Here is a 21,475-nt window from a genome sequence, read left to right as displayed (position 1 = left end):
TGTGTTGTCGTTTCTTGGCGACCAACGTATTAACCAACGAAAAGTAATTGCAACAAAATAAGTAACCAACCAAAGTCGCAGTGGGCCACCGTCTACGGACTACTTAGGTTTTAAAAATCTACTAAGTTGCGAGTACAAAAAATTTCATTTTAGGCTTTAGCTCTTTTTTATTATTTGCCTCATCTTCTACTTTTGTAAAGTCCACGACTTTTCTCAAAAGGCGAATTCATGCTGCTTTGCTCTTTAAACGTTCAGTACACAAAGTAAAAGTAGTTGATCGTTTAATTTTGGCTGCATATTGGGTACGAAAATTTTATTGTTCTGAGAAATTGTTATTAATTTAGTTGTTGGTTGGCAGCGATAAGCGCGTATATCAGAATACAAAAATCAGCAAAGGCAATGAGTAGGTGAAAGGTAAATGCAACACCTAAGTATATTACTTAGTTGTATTTTGTAATGATATGTAAGTGTATGAGCTTTTGAGCAGCTTGCTGATAAAGATATTTGTTGAAGGCTTACTTGTACAGTTGATGGAGGTATGCATAAGCCCTTAGCACATAAAGTTCATTTTAAGAGTACCAGGGCTGAATTTTTCTTTGAGCTTAACTCTAAGAAAAAGAAATATCGATTTTTTCTAAAAAATTAGCTAGTAATTTAGTTGTCTACTTTTCTAATAACTCTAAATTTGTTTTTGACTATCTTCAATCACTACAGAAGGTGGAACAACATAGTACTTTATGAAGTGTGTTCAAAAAGTATCGCGAATTTTGTGTTTTTTCAAAAATTATTTATATATATAATACTTCTATACAATATCTTCCTAATGTGCAAATGTTCTGTCAATCATTATTTGCTGAAACTGTGCAAATGTATGTTCTGCGCATGCGCGGGCTTTGGTAGTGTTAGTGAATTGTAGTAGCGTGTGTAAAAAAATTATTAAAGGGGTTCAACGGGTCACTATCCCCTTTACCCAACTTCTGAATACTAATTGATATAAAATCTCAGTTTAGTTGATTAAACAATGAAAAGGCCAACAAATACAATACAAAGCTTGATGTATTTATTATTTAAACATGGGCTGCAGCCATAAAAAGTATATTATTTACAGGCGAAGGATTCATATTTTTGAAATGAAAAAAATTCAAATATACATGTATAAAAATACACCTATACACACATCCCTACAAGCATTTCTTAAAACGTTTTAAAAAAAATTAAAGTGCATTAGCTTGAACAAACAATATATAAACGTTTTCAAAATTTTACTTATTTTGAGTTTTATAATGAAATAAATTTTTGATGAAGTAAACAAAATATGAGTACTGAGCTGGCTGCTATCGGTTTTGAAATAATATCTATTTTGTAAATTTTTCCTAACATACTCTTTTTCGTCCACGCTTTTTTTCATTTCAAAAAACAAACGAGGCTAAGGGCTCATTTACGTACGTACATTTGCGCACTCAGCACAAACCGGTAATGCTATTCTGCGGAGTTCTTAAAACAATACAAATTTTATAATACTAATGGAAAACAAAAGCTTACTTTTTCATTTGGAGAACGAAATAGCCTAATGTAAAGTATTGATAGAAGCAAGACGGCTTGGTGAAATATACATATTGTCACGGATATTAGCATCACTAAGTTATCCCATCACTAAGGCGATGCTAAGGCCATGCCAAGCAGTATTTACGTTAATAATCAAATCAAGTATACACATATATATGGCAGCCCAGAGAGATGTCACACACAGATGCATTTACTTATACGCCTATGTGCGCGCGAGAGACTGTAAACTACAAACATTCACATCAATAATTCAATCTTTATGTATCTACATAAACGAATAAATAATTGCGTCTACACATATGTACCATGTACGAATACGAGCAGCGGAGAGTCAATGCGCAAACACATGCATATATCTGAGAAGTTTGAGAGCTACTGGACTAGTAGATTCTGGAAGCGCCTAAAAGATGTATAAAATTGTGCAATTTTAGTTATAGCTGAGAAGTTTGAGAGCTCATGGACAATGCTAGTACATTCTGGAAAAATGCGAACGAGGACACCAAAGGGTATAAAAGAAACAGATGTAGAGGCGCAGTAATTCAGTTTGAGTTGAGCTATAATCAGTTTGATAAAGCACGCGATCTGGCGGCCAATAGTAGAGTTTCATTTGAGTTATCAATCAGTTTGGTTATTAAGCCAGCGAGTAGCAAAGTATAAGTGTTATTGTGAAGTACTTTAATAAAGGCCATTTTTCCATTGTTCAATATTGGAGTTATTTATTCAACAGTTTAGTGATTCGAACTTAGCAGAGGATTGCAAATAAGAGGATTTGCAGCAAATTCGTTACAATATATTTAAGCCCCTTTTTTACAAAAATTAAACGACAGCCTTGAGATTTTGTCTCCTGTCGTTGTATATCTGGATTGTAATGTTTGACAGGCTGCACAGTTCAGTAGTAGTGATATAGAAGTATTACATATATGATCAATATCTATTTGGTCCTCTTCAAGATAAACCCCATGAGATATTATACGCTTGTGCCAACGATTTTTCCAATCTTCGAAGCACTTCAAAAACTCATTTTTTTTATCTTCTTCAGTTCCTCCTTCGATGCCGCATTTATCTCGTCAATCGTAGCGTAGCTTCCTCCTTGCATGGGCCTCTTCAGTTTAGGGAACAAGAAAAAAAGGGGGCTAGATCTGGGGAATACGGTTGATGCAGCATCATAAGTGTGCTGTGCTTGGCCAAAAAGAAGCGTCGAAATTGAACAATTTATTTTTTCGAATTTCGGGGCGACCCGTGTCATGCCCAAATCATTGATAAAAATCGAATGGCACGAGCCAATCGATATGTCTAGGGCCTCAGCAACTTCTCTAACGGTGATTCCACGATGGGCCAATACCATTTTCTTCACTTCGTCAGTTTTTTCGTCTATTGTTGAAGTGTTCGGGCGCCCGGCACGTTATTCGTCGTTCACATCTTCTCGGCCTTCTGAGAACATTTTGTACCACCGATAAATGTTGCTTCGGTCCAAGGTAGTTTCTCCGTATGCCACAGTCAACATTCGGAATGCATTCGCGCACTTAATTTCGTTTTTCACACACAATTTTATACAGGTCCTTTGAACCATTTTTTTTTTTTTTTTTGAATAGGTAAAACTCGAAGGCGAGCCAAAACACGTGCAAGCAAAGCAGCTGTCAATAATTAAGTGAACATTCAAAATGCTTGTTGGTATAAGTGAGAGACATGAGTACCAACATAATGCCACAAAAAAATTGAAATTCGAATATATGTAACCCGCGAAAATTCAAAAGACTAGGATCATTAGGAATTTAGGAAAACCAGCAACACTCATGGTATCAAGAAAGTTGTTGATATAACAAAATGTGACAAATTTTATGCGAATTTCGGCCTGTGGGACGCGGTAGATTAGAAAACTTGTGATACCACAATTTAACTTAAGTCTTTCAAAGTCTACTTCATACAGTTCTCCTTAGTTATAAGTAGTTTTGTTAATGAGAAGCAAAATCTACTACTTTTTCTAAAATGTTTTTTTGCCTTTTGTCAGTTCTAAACTCCCTCCCTTTTGCTGTTATTCTTCCTTCTACAATTCTATCATCCTGTGCCTCTCCCGTTCTATACCCCTTTTTTCTATTCACAGGTCTTCTGCTTCTCCCCTCCCATCCATATTCCATCTGCCACGCCAAAACTATTTTAGAACTATCCGTTTTTATATCTAAATCGACATAAAGGCACAAGCAATATAGAAACCAACACGCAAACGCGTATAAAAACAAATCAGATATATTTGTTCAAAATTTAATAAATATTTAAGGGTAAGAATTTGTTATTAATTAAATAAATGCAAATATAAACTTACTCTAAATTAAAAACATAACTTGACGTTCTGCAAGTGGACCTTGATAACAAAGCATACTGCTTCACGGTTTCTGTCCAAAACATGGTCCACTATTTTGAAAAAATGGTTGAAATTAGAGTCCAATCGTAGGTGGGTTCAATGTAGGGTGTAAACAACAACAAACACCACATATTCGTAAGCTGAATACATGAAGGGCAGCTAATTTACGACTCACACAATTCCTCGTCTTGCCGCAACAGCACTGAATTTTGCGTTTGTTCTTAGCAATGCCATGCGCAAGGTAACAAATAATAAAATTTATTTCCTCAATACTTCATCAATGCATGGGCTAGTTTTTATACTTAGCTGTGCAGAGCTCACAGAGTATTTTAGTTTTGTTCGCATAACGGTAATCCGTAACTGCATAAACTAATCGAGATAGATATAGACTTCTATATATCAAAATGATCTGGGCGAAAAAAAGAAATTCATTTAGCCATATCCGTCCGTCCGTCCGTCCGTCTGTCCATAACACGATAACTTGATTAAATTTTGAGGTATCTTAATGAAATTTGGTATGTAAGTTCCTGGGCACTCATCTCAGATCGCTATTTAAAATGAATGGAATCGGACTATAAACCCGCCCACTTTTAAAAGAAGTTAATTTAAAAGTTTTGCAAGCTGTAATTTGGCAGTCGTTGAAGATATAATGATGAAATTTGGCAGCAACGTTTCTCCTATTACTAGATATGCGTTAAATAAAAATTAAAAAAAAAAATTTAAGTCAAATTTTAACAAAAAATTTTATATCTTTAAATTATTTCAACATTCAACTCCAGTACTGATATAGTAAAAATAAAAGAAAATTTCAAAATGGGCGTGGCTCCGCCCTTTTTCATTTAATTTGCCTAGAATACTTTTAATGCCATAATACGAACAAAAATCTATCAATCCTTGGTAAGGGCATAGCTTCTATGACGATAACTGTTTTCTAAGATAATGGGCGAAATCGGTTAAAGTCACGCCTGGATTTTATACACATTCGACCGTCTGTCCTTCCGCTCGCCCGCTAACATGATAACTTGAGCAAAAATCGATATATCTTAACTAAACTTAGTTCACATACTTATCTGAACTCACTTTATCTTGGTATTAAAAATGGGTGACATTCGTCTATGACCACACCTAATTTTTCGATATCGAAAATTTCGAAAAATGAAAAAAAATTCATAATTCTTTACCAAGTACGAAAAAAGGGATGAAACATGGTGATTTGATTGGTTTTTTGACGCAAAATATTACTTTAGAAAAAAATTTGTAAAATGGGTGTGACATCAACCATATTAATTAGAAGAAAATGAAAAAGTTCTGCAGGGCGAAATCAAAAGCCCTTGGAATCATAGCAGGAATACTCTTAGTGGTATTATATATATAAATAAATTAGCGGTACCCGACAGATGATGATCTGGGCCACCCTGGTCCACATTTTGGTCGATATCTCGAAAACGCTTTCACATATATATCTCAGGGCCACTCCCTTTAAAAACACTCATTCCCACCTTTCATTTAATATCCATATCGTACAAACACATTCTAGAGTCATCCCTGGTCCACCTTTATGGCGATATCTCGAAAAGGCGTCCACCTATAGAACTATGGGCCACGCCCTTTTAAAATAGTCTTTAATACCTTTCATTTGATACCCAGGTCATAAAAACACATTCCAGGGTTACCCTGGGTTCATTTTCCTACATAATGATTTTTCATGATTTTGTCTCTAAAGCACTCAGCTGAGTATGTAATGTTCGGTTACACCCGAACTTAGCCTTCCTTGCTTGTTTTAAGTAGCTTTCTTTGAGGAGCTTAATGTAAGAATATTTTTAAAAAAAAGTTGCAGTCCAATACGTTCAGTAGTGTTCAGGATTACCTCTATCTAAAATTTAAAACTTTAATTTATAATATACTAGCCTTTACCCGCGGCCCCGTCCGCAAGGAAAAAATAAAATATATGGGCTATTTACGTTAGCCTGCTTATCAAGCTATCTGTTTAAAAATTATTTTTGTCAATGTATTTTATTTTTGTAATAGAGTAAAAAAAATTACTAAATGAGCTGAGAACCAGAAAGGCGCGCTTACGTGAATAGTACAATACAGTTTTTTCGGATTAAAAAAATACATTTTGTTTTTAAGTTAAATTAATTGATATGATAGGGGTGAATGAATTACTATTCATAGAACAAAGGAGTGAAACTACAATCAGCTAAAACCAAAGAGAATTTTTTAGATGAAAATAATGTTGCTTTTTGGGTATTTAGTTGGTTAAAATATTACAAAAAGTGTAATTATAGTTACTACAGTTCGTTACAGGATTCATTTAAAAAAATCAAAAATACATAGAACGAAGAAGCTGTGTTAGATATTAAAGATAAAACAAACCGAATTTTAATTACGAATAATTTGCAGCGAATCCATAGTCATAAAAGCTTATAATTTAAAAAGAACTACCGGTTTCGAAGAGTCCTTAAATGATCCCGGAAGGGTCCCAAAATGTTACCAAAATAGTCCCGAAATTATCCCGACGGGATCCCGGAAAAATCCCGAAAACCATCCAGAAATGATCCCTGAGGGGTCTCCAAATGACCCCGAAATAGTCCCGAAATTACAATGACAGTGCCCCGGACGGATCCCGAAAACTATCCGAAATGACCATGAAGGAATCCAGGAAGAATCCGGAAAACCATTCAGAAATGTTGTCGGAATGGTCCCAAAATTACCCCGAAAAAGTCCCGAAATTACCCTGACGTGGTCCCGAAACCCATACAGTAATGATCCCGGAAGGATCCCGAAAAGATCCGGAAATAGTTCTGAAAAGTCCCGAAATGACCCTGACGGGATCCCGGCGAATACCATCCAGAAATGATGACAGTAGGGACCAAAATGATGCCCAAAAAGTCCCGAAATGACCCAGCCGGGATCTCGGAAGAATCCCGAAAACCATCCAGATATGATGCCGAAAGGCTCCCCAAATGATCCCTCATTAGTCGAGAAAAAGGCTCGAAATGACTCCGACGGGATCCCGAATGGATCCCGAAAACCATCCAGAAATGATGCCGGAAGGGACCGCAAATGATCCCGAAAAGTCCCGAAATGACCCCGACGGGATCCCGGACGGATGCCGAAAACCATACAGAAATGATGCCGGTAGGTACCCCAAATGATCCGGAAAGAATCCCGAAATGACCCCGTCGGGATCTCGGAAGGATCCCGAAAACTACCCAGAAATGGTGCCGAGAGGCTCCGCAAATGATCCCGCATTAGTCGAGAGAAAGTACCGAAATGACCTCGACGGCATCCCGGACGGATCCCGAAAACCATTCAGAAATTATGCCGGAAGGGTCCCCAAATGATTCCGCATTAGTCGAGAGAAAGTACCGAAATGACCCCCACGGGATCCCGGACGGATCCCGAAAACCATCCATAAATGGTGCCGGAAGGGTCCCCAAATGATCCCGTATTGGTCGTGAAAAAGTCCCGAAATTACCCCGACGGGATCCCGGACGGATACCGAAAACCATCCAGAAATGATACCGGAAGGGACCCCAAATGATCCCGAAAAAGTCCCGAAATGACCCCCACAGGATCCCGGACGGTTACCGAAACCCATCCAGAAATGATGCCGGAAGGGCCCAAAATTACCCCTAAAAAGTCCCGTAATGATCCCGGAAACCATCAAGAATTTATCTCTCAAAGGATAGGACCACTGATACCGAAAACTATTGATTTAGGAGAAAATTTATATTGAGTTATAACAATTTATAGATTTTTTTTCAAAAAAGATCCTTCCAGACTATTGGCCATATGTGTGCCAAATTTCATCCCAATCCGTTCAGCTGTTCTTGCTGATTGAGTCACAAAGACAAACGTCTGGACAAACATCCAAACATCCAAACTTTGCCATTTATAATATATATTAGATATTAGATTAGATTTAGATTGAGATTCTGGCTGGTAGGGAATTCTATACCACCTATGAAAAACTTTAAACGCTATAATCGCAGGTCAATCACAACGTATGTTGGTACCTTTAGAGGGCTCGTCTTGACTTTTTTCCATATGCGGCAACCTGAAACAACTTAACAGTGCCTGAAACAAACAACACTAGCTGGGGCCTTCTGTAAAAGGAACTAAAACAATATATAGAGCTAAGATATACCTTGAACGGTATCAACTTAAGAAAAGCTAGATAGACAAACCTCGCTAAGGCCAACCCCATAAGTCTTTAACTATTATTGGTCTTGCAATCATTTCCAAGAATTCTTCAGTTATCGTGCTAAAACTTACGAATATTTCTTGGGACAAACTTAGCTTGCAAGCAAAAGTAGTAAGCTAAATTTTACTCCTATTAACATACTTATGCTTTAACTGAGAAATTGTAAATGAAATACTCAGCTTGCCATTTACTGATTGTTTCATATTGTAAAGAGACTAAAAACATACGCCTCAACTAATCTTACCGCCAGCATATAAACATACATACACGTATATGTACTTATTGTATACTCATTAGATCCGCATATTTGAGGTTTATTTTAATTGAATTCTTTAACTTGCCATTAAGCCTTACAACCGCTTCAAGCAACGTACATTTTTTTTGAAAGGGATTTTAAGTGAAGTCTTTACTGTCCTCTTGATCCTGCACCACTTCGAAAGTAAAATGTTAAAAGATAAATCTGTTAAACGGTCAAGCTTAAAAATCAAGAAATATTAAATGATTTAAAAATAACAATCCGATAAGAACTTTTGATATTCCTTCTTACTTCTACTTCAACGCATTGGCAAGTATCATTTCATACTTTTGTTGTTAATCCCTGGCTGAACATGTCGGCGGCACACAGAACATTAAATATAATAAATCTTTAAACAGTCATGAACGGCTTTACTACATACACATACACATGTGAACATATATACATACGAGCGGTAATGTAAAGCATGCAACATGCAAGCAGCATGAGACATAAAGCATGCGGCATGCAGCAGCGTGAGCCATCGCATACCGATCGCAAAGCGCAGATAAGTAACTTACAATATTTCGGAGGTCATCCCCAAATCCTGGCGGCAGGAGCGACGACTACAGCAACAAAACAGGAACAACAATTGGTGCAACGATTTGTAGAAGCAGTGTTGTGCATTACCTTACTACAATTTTTTGTTGGTTTTGTTGCTACATATACAAATTATGCTTCTGCAAGTGTGCAGTTTGTATGTATGTAGTGCGTTCGACGATCTGGCATAACAAATGTGCAAAGTGCAAATTTGCGCCTTAAGTCTGCATTGAGTCAGCGTAACAAAATGCGGCGCGAGTGCAGGCGGGTACAAGTAACATTTTGCGTTTTGTGGCATGATTCGATTCGTTTGCTCGTTAATTTAGTTGCACGTTAATATTAATTAATTTTCAACTCATTTGAAGTGAATCCACAGTTGTGGTGTAACTCTTGCTATGGGATCTACGAAAACAACTCGTTGGTTGCTTTTTGGCTGCTAATTTAACTGCCGCTCTTTGCGTTGCTGCCAGTGTTGCGGTGTTTTTTTTTTTTTGTCATATTGCTGAAGCATCCATACAATGTTGCACGCATGAAGATATCGTTTAATCGATTTTTTAGCATCTAAGCGCACATCGAGCTGTGCAGCGTCATTATTAATGTGCTTCCTTCTGACATTCGCTGCTTCTGCATAGTCGGCAAAGAGAATTTGTATTACGCAGGGCCGGATTAACAAATAGGCAGAATAGGCAGTTGCCCCTAAAATCGGGGGCCCCCGAAAAATGAAAAAGACCTCTAAAATTTTCTTGCAAACATAAAATTCTAGAGAGTGAAAGAAAAATATAATTTTTACTCAAATAAATAAAACTAAATTGACCGCATTCAAAAGGCGACGACCGACGAACTAGACAAGGTTCCTAAAAAGAGCATTTCCGACTAATGTGACATATTGTGTTAGCGTGCAAAGAAGTATATCGAAGTGAAAGGAGAGTATATTGAATAATAAAAAAGATTTATCTCAAAATGTACACTGGTTGTTTTTATTTTGAAAAATTCCGGTTATTTTTGAACAGAAGCAGAAGCTTTGAACTCTATTTTGACCGCTATGCGTTCAGTGAGTAAGTCATTGCAAAGTGAAAAAGCAGATTTGCAAACGTGTGCTTTTTTCTACGGATCGTTAGAAGAGAGTTTAGTTTCATTCTGTGAAAAGTACAACGATTTCGAGGAAAAAACAAAACAAATATTACCTGGAGTAGGTTATACAGAAATCGTAGAAAAAGACTACCTAATGACGGAAATGCTCCAGAAGTAGAATTTTCGCCTCGCGATGATTTTAGAACAAAAGGTTTCCTCGAAATCATCGACAATCTTCACAGTGAAAGTATATGGAAGTTTCAGGGAGATTTATATTTCTCTTCAATATTTCTCTAAGTGATGGGAACCTCCATGAAGCTATAAATAACTTAGTTATTTTTTATTCTAGAAATTTGTAAGAATTTTTCATTGAAATGAAACAATTCCAAAGTTACGTGAACTTCAGATACACTGATGCACAAAAAATGCATAGTCATTTGTATAAGATTCTAATGGAAGATCAATTAGTCGATGTATTTGCTAACACAGAAATGGCTCTTCGAATTTTTTTAACATTAATGATCACAAATTGTTCTGCCGAATGATCCTTCTCGCCATTAAAAGGAATCAAACCTGCTGAAAGAGCTACAACGCGACAATAGTGACTCGAGATGTTAGGTATACTTTGCAGTGAGTCAGATTTATTAAACAAAATCGATATCGATGATATAATTGATGAGTTTGCCGAAAACAAATGTAGAAATCGACATGTTTAAAATGCAGATGGTAACTTTATTGATATTATTACATTGTGACAATCAAATTTTTATGAAAGATATAAGTTTGTATTTATTAATCGAAAAAAGAAGGGAACGGATGTGAAAAATGGCCCCCAAATTGATGGTTGCCCCCCGTTGAGGGTTAATCTGGCCCTGGTATTACGAGTTTGTTGCTTAAGTCTTTCGTTTATATGCGCACAACAAAAATCATACCTTGGCCTTTAAATGCGCTGGCGCAAAAATCATATAACTTTGCACGTGTATTAATTTAAATTTTTTTTTTATTTGATTTTGGTTCTTGTTTTTCAATGCTTATTTTCTTTGCTACTTTTACAGATGTCGTCGCGGCTGGCGTGGACCACTATGCAATGAGTGTATGGTGTATCCTGGTTGCAAGCATGGCTCATGTAATGGCAGCGCCTGGAAATGCGTGTGCGATACCAATTGGGGAGGCATACTATGCGATCAAGGTAAGTACACAGGGAAGTGTATGTTAGTACAAAGTGTTATTGTAAGTTAAATTTACTATGCGTAGATATATACATGCACACATAGACATATCTTGCATGTGTTGCATTTTTGCTGCAAATTGCCACAGTTACAAGAGCAATATTACAGAAATCAATGCAAGTACGACGTTCACTGGCACGAAAATCCATCTAAATAAGACCACAGCAGCATAAGAATTACTTTCTTGGAGAATGTAGTACTTACAACAACAAAAACAAGAATAACACATGCAGTAATCACACTGTTGTTGATAGCGCAAACAGAGGGGCAGCTAGAATATATGGCAAGTTATGGCAAATCGCACGTTTCAGCTATAGCATTCACGCATATTGCATGTATGTATGAATATACATACATACGTCTGTGAACAAGAAAATGGAAACACTTGATATTATAATTTCATAAAAGGTTTACTTATAAATTAATGCTATGCAATTAAATGAATATATAAAATTTTAGTTCATCAGATTTTCAATTAATCGATTAACTAATGAGTTATATTCTCTAGTAAATCCAAAAGCATAGTATCCTATAGTAATCACCTTTTTATCAATCAAAAGTTAATTAAATTAGTGATTGATTTTTCCATTAATCTTGTTTGAATTAAGTGAATAGTCACATTTCTTGCACCTGCTTGCATACTCTTTCACTTCGCTTTCGAATATGACTCAATTAATCACTGATTAATGAAAAAAGTTCCCACGTGTAATGAGGTTTTCTTTGTTTTTTGATTGTGATTATTCAACTAAATTTTTTTTTATTTGATTAATCAAAAAACCCTTAGTTGAGTAATCGACCTTTTGATTTTTCGAAGTGTAAAATAAGTGACTAATCATTTTCCTTGAACCGGTGGCTATCATTTTTTAAATATATTGTTAAATTTTAACTAACGCAGATAATTAAGTGATTACTCAAAGCTTAATTTAGTGAAATTTTTTTTACTCCGTCAATTTAAATTTTGTTTAAAAACAGAAAGAAAAGTTCTTTCATGTTAAAATTTTTCAATTAATTAATCGCCCTTTTGAATTACTCACAATTTAAATGAAGTAGTAAATTCCATTTATTTAGACTTCTTCAATACTTTAAATTTTCGCAGTCGGCTAACTATTGTTAAATACATACATATATTTTTCTAATTTTTTTAAGTCACATCTATGCAATCATTTGTTAATGCAAAATTCTGGTAAATCAGTCTTAAACTTACTCAACTAATCGAACAATTGAACTTTACGATTAATCCAAACAAAAAGTTTTTTTCTTATATACAGTTTTCCGATTTAACAAAAATAAACTAATCTAGTAATCGCTCTTTTTATTATCCAAATTCAAACTAAGTAATTATCATACTTCTTGCATACTTTATATACTTTTTTTACTTGAAGTCGGCTATTTCTTGCTTCAAAATCCTATTTTACAAGCGAACATCTGTGCTATTAATTGACTACATACAATTTTGATTACTCAGATTTTAAATAACTCAATTAATCGATTAATTGAATCCTTTGATTAATCAAAAAAAGTTTCGTAGTGTTTGATTTATCAAACATAAATTAATTCAGTAATCGTATTTCTATTAATCACCGTTTGAACTAAAAGGTTAATCATTTTCCTCTTGTTACACAACTTTCGGCTATAACTTGTTAAGTACATTTAGATGTATATTTTTTCTACAGGCTTTTTTACATACAAACATCTGTGCGATTAGTTTATTACATTAAATTCTGACTATTCACATTTTAAATTAATCAGCTAATCGATAAGTTATACAGCCTGATCAATCAAAAGAATGTTTCCTTATTTAATCAGTATTTTGATTAGTCAAAAAAATTATTTGAGTAATCGCTCTATTGATTATTGATTAAACATAAATACATATCTGTAGTAACCGGCATTTAGATTATGGCCTGTATTCCTTTTTTCCTGAACCGCGAAGTAACCATAGACCTTTCTTCTGGCTTACCACACCAGGAACCTGTGGCCAGTTAATCAGTAACATAGAAAGCGATCTATGCATTGAACTGATCGTCGTAAATAATTATATGAACATTAAACTAAATAAAACCAGCTGTTGAATACGCAAAAACTCTTTCACTTTTATATTTCTATGCTTCTGAAATAATTTGTATGCTTCCACTTGGCCCATTCTATGGTGATATATAAATATACAAAATAAAGCGCGTTCTGCTAAGTAGCAGCATGCACTGCTCATCTGCAAATCTCCAAGAAAAGGTCTTCGTCTCTGTAGCGGTCTCTATTGAAAGTACTTTCTTTGGAACTCATAATAGATTCGTGGACTGTTCACCCCTTACATTTACCTATTTCTGACTTCTGCCTTAATTTCCAAGCCTTGAAGAAGCAGCGCAGTGTGTCAGGCATGCTGTCTCAACAAGTGGAGTTCACTGCATTGTTACAACACCTCGTGATCAGTAGCACTACCAGTTTTGTTGGAGCACGTGTCTTGGCTTTGTTCACTGCATCTATTACTACCAATATGGTATCTACTGTGGAGTTCGTAAATAGCCGTGAAGCGTTACTTTAGAAAGGTTCAAATAACTTTTCTCGAAGTAGGTGGTAAAATGTTGTGGAGTTGTATTGTCATTGCCCTTTCTATCGATCCTAGCTTCCTTCTGCGAGGCAAAGAAGCCTGCTTTGAGAAATTTGTATATGCTACCATCAAAACCTTTTGGAAGTTATTTGCAGTTTGTTTAGTTTTCTTCAAAGTAAACCATTAGAGGTTCTCCAGAGCTTTAACATAAACAGGTTTATGAAGTTCTCGATAACTGAATGCGCCTAGAGACCACATTGTATGAAGCAATCCACGCAGGTGGACTAGAAGGTAGGTTAAGAAACGAACAAACAAACACTAATCTAACGAAATATTTTGCCCTTCATAACCGTAAAAGAGAAAAAATCAAACGCGAGACACTAAACAAAAGAGCACAGTTACTGACTCAAGTACAAGAAACTAGATGCTGTGAAGTAAAAAAAAAAATACACTGAATATTGCACAAATTTGAAACATTTTTTCTTCAAACTCAATTTGACAAAGAATGACGTCAAAATGTGCCAAAATAATTACGTCCTTCTACCTTCTGTACAAACGTTCTTTAACCAACGTAATATAAAAGCAGATTGTTTTAATAAAATCCAAAATATTTAAAGGATTATTTTGCCTAACTTTGCTGTCATCTCATAGTCTATTTCGGTTAGGTGTGCATATTTTTATGACCACAACTGTCAAGCCATATCCCATAAGGAAATTTAACTAACCAGCTGCGCTACTCATGCTTTATTGTTGTTTTTTTTTATAAAGCGATTTTCCATACAGTTTAATATATCGTTCGCGTTGATGGTGCTTGTTGCCGCTATTCTTGTCTTGCAATTGTTGTTGCTTCACATATTATTGCTGCATCTGCTTTCTTATTATTATTTTTAATTCTTTCAATCTTTTTTAATTTTTATTTCCTTTTTTCGCTTTTTCTGTTTTGCTGTAGATTTAAATTACTGTGGCACTCATGAACCCTGCATGCACGGCGGTACCTGTGAGAATACCGCACCTGATAAATATCGTTGCACTTGCGCCGAGGGTTTGTCCGGTGAACGTTGCGAAATCGTGGAGCATCCGTGTGCGACGCAGCCATGTAAAAATGGTGGAACTTGCGCTCTAAAAGTGAGTATGAAAACTGACAAACAAAAATTTGCCAATATGTGTGAGTATGTGTGTGTGTGTGTGGAATACTTAGCTGGTGTGGGCTTGACTTGTATGCGGCATGTATGGTTAGTGGTTGGTGTTGTTGTTTAAGGATAATGATACACTTTGTATGCATGTGCTTGACTGTTTTTGATTTTTGTATGTTTTTGCTTGAAATTGAATCGAACGTTTTGCAGTGTTTAAGTGTTATTTGTATGATTGAGTAATGAAAGTAATGGATAACATTGAAATTGTGCTCATTTTGTAACCTTGAAAGCGAATCATACAAGTCGTTCAGTGGATGATCTGCTATTAGCACTTTAAAAGTATTTATAGAATCTTTGCGAGATTTATATATCGTTAGCTACAAAAAAGTCATTAAGCATATGTTTTTTTAAATTGGGGAGAGCGAGAAGAGCGCAGGTAGGTGTACACGTTTTAGACGGCCAGTATAGGGAGGAAGATTCTGTCTTGGATCCAATTCGCATATGTGAATGAATTAGAAAAGTTTGCAGTCCATGTCCACATCATGAACTAGTACGAGACAGCTTAGAGCACAAAGTGCACCGGAAAAATTGCTTAGGATGGTTCTCCCTCACCGTGATCGATTTTATGGTATCCATCAATGGCCAAGCCGTATAAGCTTTACAGGAAACTAATCTTCAGAAATAACAGTATACAAGCAACTCCTTTTCGCGCTATTTATCGTTTCCTTTCATTATAGTTTTTCTCAAAGGTTTGGCATTTCGTCGATAGAATCTGAAACAGCATTTTGTGGTATCAGCTTTCTTATGTTATATATCAATAAGCATCTCTGCGGGTATCTGGCCCGGTATTGAGATCGGACTTTGAATATAGATTCCGGCATATATATATTGTATACCTCCCAAACTGACTGGGACAGCCAACGAATTAAATATACTCTATCGAATGTTGTCATCACTAGGCTGTTAGTAAATAATCACGCAACAACAAAAACATGAAGCAGCGACTCTTATATACATGGCCACGTTAAAGCTAGCAACACTTATGTAGAAGGCGACGAAGAGGTAGCTCACACACACACACATGCAGTCATCAGACGAAGAAGTTACTCACACATACACACGCATATGGCTATAAAATATAAATATACACATATTAGCTAGTAACAAGCATGAGCTACAAGAGTTCTAGAAGGTGAAACGTCGAGACCTTTGGAGAAATATGCGTACGAAGCAACGGAGAGTACAAAAGCAGCGCAAGCTGAGTAATCAATAATTTCAATAAAATGAAATGAAATGAAAATAAAAATGAAATTTAAACACGCTATTAGTTGCGAAGTGAAGTATAATTGTACTACTCCCAAAGTAGTCTAATAAGGACCGTTTTGCAACAATTTATTCAAAAATTTAGCGATTCTAACGTTAGCAGAAAGTTGCAAATAAGCGGAATTTCCCAAAATTCGTTATAATACTATACTTATATTTTCTTACTACATGCACAGTTTTCTTGCACATCCTTGTGCCGCAATCCTGACGGGGGCAACAATCCAATATTTTTCTAGATTTTCATAAAATAAGTCTTATTATGCTGCCTGTTGTTGTTGTTTTAACGACAAGGATACTATCAGATGATGTGGTTTTGTGTAGTATTATCGGTGTTGATGGTCCTTTTTCGGATATACACGAATCCAATCGATTCGGGTAACTAAAACCACCAGTGCATCTTGGAAACCATTTGAAGTGGCTACGTTAAACCTTCTAGATCATCTCGCCCCCTATCACTTGGCACTGAAGTCACTTTTCCACTACGAAGCAAAAAATTGGACGCGTCCCTCGATTTCCTCTTCATGACCGCTGTGGTAGATGCCCAAAGGCCGGGTTGTCTTTCCGCTTTGTATGTTCGTCACATTTCTTGTAGGGCAGTGCATTTAGCCTTTGCACTCACAGCCATATCAATCAGCCGTGCAAAGTTACCATCCTTTAAAAAAGTGCGGCCATTTTAGACAGCACACATTGCAAATTTTCGCTCTTAAAACATTTGCCATGGCCTTACCACTATTCAACCTTGGCAAGTTTTAATGAAAAGTATTAAATTATCGAAATCATCAGATCAAAAAACTTGATTTCTTTTCGATTTGTTTGAAAGCTTTAATACTGCGTGAATTCCAAAGTATTCGTGAAGTTTGATATGCGCACGAGTGTGTGTACGTCAAGAAAACTGATGTTTTTAAGTTTACTTGAGCTCACCCAGGAAACTAACAGTTTCTGGCTTTTTAATAGGAGCTTCCTAGGCTTTTTATCGATATCGATAAATTGTTGTTTTATTATCGTTAGCCAATTATTATTGTTGTGTTATCGGTTTGTTATTGGCTTGGTATTACCGAGTCATCAGATTGTTATTGATTTCTTATTGGCTTGTTTTCGACGGGTAGTTACATATGTGTCGTCGATTTTACATTGAAGTCTTATAGATATCTGTTTCATAACAAAGTGATGAGTGTCGTTAAAGATAACAAACTGGTAATGCTCCGATAAGAAATTTTTCGCTTTTCTATAACTAATCGATAAGTTGTTGATAGAAAGTCGATAACTTTTTGATAACAAATTCGTAACACACCGCTAACAACTTGGTGATAGATAACGTTTCGATAACAAATCGATGAATTTTTAATAACAAATCGTAAATTTCAAAAATGAATCTATCAGTTTTGGATAACAAATCGAAAACGTTTTAAAAACAAATCGATAAATTTTCGATAATAGTTAATACTTATTCGATCACAAATCGACATGTTTCCAGTAACAAATCGATATATTTTCGATGTTAAATCGATAACTTAGGATACAAAATTTATAACAAACCCGATATCTCGCCAATCCCTACTCAACAACACACTTATAAAAAACTTTTCCTTTCCTGCTTAAACATCATCTCATCATTCCTTATTACGAAACGAACATTCGTGTCGCCCCAGAGACGAATCGATAGTGTATTTGCACTATGTTAAACGATGGTAACATATCATTTGACTATTGATTTCGCCTTCCTGTTTTACATAAAGTAATAAACGTAAAGGCCGAACGAGAAAGATAAAGAATACCATTGCTAGAGGAAATAATTTGGAGGCGAATCGTTCGTCTGAGCTATCGTTCGCAATACAGAATGAAGCCCTTAAAATCAAATCAAAATTGTAGTAATTAAATTCTAAGTAGCTAATTATTATAATGATTATTATAAATAGTTGAATGGTTTCTTAAATCAGCCACATGCAAATTCCTCATGCAATAATAATTTCACACAATCTGTAATAATTTGATTAGATTTGTGCGCCATAAGAAAGTGTTTGTTTGCTGGTCCCTGTTTTGAATATTTTTCTTCTTCAAGTCACGTCTGTACCTCACACATGATGTTGTTGTAGATATGTAAGACATATGGCAATAATGTTTACGTTTGAGCTTCTACATCGTTTATTACAACTTACTTCATGCACATTTTGCCTCATTTAACCAATTTTCAATAACTTTTTTTCTATCTATTTTTTTTTTTTGTTTTATTTACCACTCATGTTTCCCAATATCTTCAACTTCATATTACAACAACAACATCAACGATATACGCTTCGACTGCATTGTAATATCGAAACCAACAACAACCTCACAGGCATCAACACCACCAAATGTAACTACGTTGCCGACATATCGTGCAATGCGCGGCATGAGCTCAGCTATGGGCAAACCAGTTAGTCGACGAGATTCATTGCTAGGACTATCAGGATTAAATAGTGCTACAGCAGCATTAAGTTCAGCAACAACAGCAACGGGTACAGGTGGCAGTGGTATGATGATGGGCGTTACAAATGGTAGTGGGGGTGATGGGTACGGGAATAGCACGAGCGCCGTGAGTGCACTTGCTGCGACAGCAAAATTATTACCAGGCGGTGGTGGAGGTGTTGCAAATTCAGCGCTTGCCACTTCGATGCTAATGCAACTACAACAATATCATAGCAGCAGCAACACTAATACTGGCACGAGCAATCTATTGCATTCCCATCATTCGATGAACCATCGGCCACAGCAGAAACTACAAGTTGGCGAGTACACTTGCGCTTGTACGCCTGGCTGGACGGGATCATCATGTGAAATCAGTAAGTATTTATGTATGAGTATGAGTACTAAATACATATTTATATACATTGAAGAGAGTGTGTTTATCTATGGGTGAGGTATTTGAGACACATAAGATCATGTAGAGGTTTGTATTGGGCACATTGCGTACCTCGCAAAAATTGGCCTTAAATTCAATCATTTAACCCATTAAACGCGAAGGCTAAATAGCAAAGTTAGAACAACCAAATTTTTTGTGGTTACTACAAGGACTGATATGTACCCAAAACTGCAACTAAAAGTTTCAACCTCTATCCTGACGAGTCTGAACGACCCGTGACATATATGTAACACTCGCGTGTTTCTATTATGTAATAAAATTTTTCATGCTAACATGAAAATTAACATTTTTGAGATTCCGGACTTCTAAATCCCCATGGACCTCGGACTTCTCCGTAAGTGCGACAAAAGTGATTAGCAATACTTCTTCTAAACTGTAGTTGGGTTAACCCTTGTCCGCCTCTTCTATGTAGGAGCCAAGCATTTTGAATGGATACATCAACCAACCATGTAAAAATTTAAAACCACCACTTTTTTCCTCTAGCTCCGATCCGGTAAGCGTTGACGTTTTGGTCCATGCGGTCCTTGCCACCCATATTCTTATTGTACATTACAACAGCATTTGGAATTTGAACCTGAACCTTTGAATGTTCAGCTCTAGAGTACCTTATAGCTTTCCCGACTGGCTCCTTTCCAAATAAAGTTGATGCGATGGAAACTGCTGCATTGTCTACCCATTTTGTGACTATAATACCACACTCAGAAATCCGAGAACTAGCAATATAACCGCGTTCCATTTTCTTCAACTTATCCTTCAGTGGCAAAGGACAAGAGTTTGGTATATAATTTTGACGAATGGTTCCAGTTCCTTCATATCCATATTTTTTTAGTCCAAGTAAAACAGGTATTGAAGTGAAGAAATTATCAAAAAAGAATCGAAAGGGAAGTGGCTTCCACGTTTCATCAAATTCATCAATCATTGAAAATAAAGGAGCAGCGTTCTTTCCATAGCCTGCAGCGTATTCCTCGTTTGTTCTAGGGTTTTTCCCCTGATACATCTCAAAGTTTAGCAGATAGCCGGAAGGCGTATTTAGGCACCACATTTTATATCCAAATCTCAATGGTTTGCCTCTAATAAATTGTTTACAACCATGCCTGCCGTAGTATTCCACTATTGATTCATCGTAGGACAAATTCTGTTCTGGATGAAAGTTTTTTGCGAACTTCACCTTCAGAGCATCCGTTATGGGTCTCAATTTCCATATTTTGTCTGATAAATCTATCTTTTCTGGGTCAATAAAGTGCAAGTTTATGAAAATCACTCGAAAACGATCACGTCTCATCGAGTCAATAATAACACCATTTTGAATATCTTTGTCAACGCTCCAATATGCTTCTTTGTTTGGAGAATAGGTATATCCACTTATTATCATAATTCCCAAAAAGACCTTCATTTCTCTCACTGTAATATTTGGGTTCCCATTATTATTTAGGACTGAATACCTGTTTGACTCGTCACATAGCATTTGCAATAAATCGTCATCAAAAAACTTTTGGAACTGCTCGCATGGCTCTAAGTTGGTGCAATCACTGTAATTACCGTTAGGAAAAATTGGAACTCTATGTTGGGTGTTATGGTCGACCCATGAAAAGGATGGCTTGGTTCTCTTCGCCTTACTATGTGGTTGCGTTGAAGCTGCCTTGCGACGACGATTATTGGCTTTTGAGCTGACAGCGATGTACTCGGCTTTTCGGGTGCTTTCTCAGAAGAAAATGATTCTTCCAAAAGGTTTACTTCTAAATCCGACAGGGAATGATTCAAGTAGTCTAAAATTTCAGTATCTATATTGAAGTCGGGGTTCTCTTCGACGTCGGTCTTTTTTCTTATTACTACTTCACTCTCCTCTACAAGCTGTGTATGCGGCAAGTTTTCTAAACTTCCCCCGTCTTCATCACTTGAATCTTCACCAGAAAGAGCGCCCGCATCAGGTGCCTCGATATAAATAGCTTTCACTTCATCTTCTTCATTGTTATTGAATTCCTCCAAAACGGCGCAAATATCCTCGACAGATAGCTTTCCCTGGTAACCAACAAATATTATACTTTTACATTGACCGCACAAATCTTTATATAAATGTTTATACATAAAGCGAACCCGCGAGCGTGTCATATATGTCACGCTTACAAGAAACGAAAAAAAAACTTATAAGTACAGTTATTTTCATATCTTTTTTTATACGAACACATGCATTCATAAAATTATTAAAATATGTAGAACAAAGCTTTCACATAATGTCTTGTACTTTGCTAAAATTACTACTTACCGATAGCGTGTTCCCATTTGGATAGTTTTTTTACGTATGTGA

General features: G+C 36.1%; 1 protein-coding gene across 1 annotated transcript in view; it reads left to right on the top strand.

Moving 5' to 3' along the window:
• Positions 1 to 21,475, top strand: part of Ser (Serrate) — a 230,679-nt gene that overhangs the window by 148,556 nt on the left and 60,648 nt on the right. The window contains exons 6-8 of the mRNA XM_067761166.1: positions 11,097 to 11,230; positions 14,765 to 14,940; positions 18,607 to 19,090. Of these exons, the coding sequence (XP_067617267.1) occupies positions 11,097 to 11,230; positions 14,765 to 14,940; positions 18,607 to 19,090 (794 nt within the window). The remainder of the gene's footprint in view (positions 1 to 11,096; positions 11,231 to 14,764; positions 14,941 to 18,606; positions 19,091 to 21,475) is intronic.

The sequence above is a fragment of the Eurosta solidaginis genome, chromosome 1, assembly GCF_040869045.1.
Source record: "Eurosta solidaginis isolate ZX-2024a chromosome 1, ASM4086904v1, whole genome shotgun sequence".
In the NCBI taxonomy this organism is placed as follows: domain Eukaryota; kingdom Metazoa; phylum Arthropoda; class Insecta; order Diptera; family Tephritidae; genus Eurosta; species Eurosta solidaginis.
Note: the sequence above shows the minus strand (reverse complement) of the source record. Positions and strands in the feature narration are given on the sequence as shown.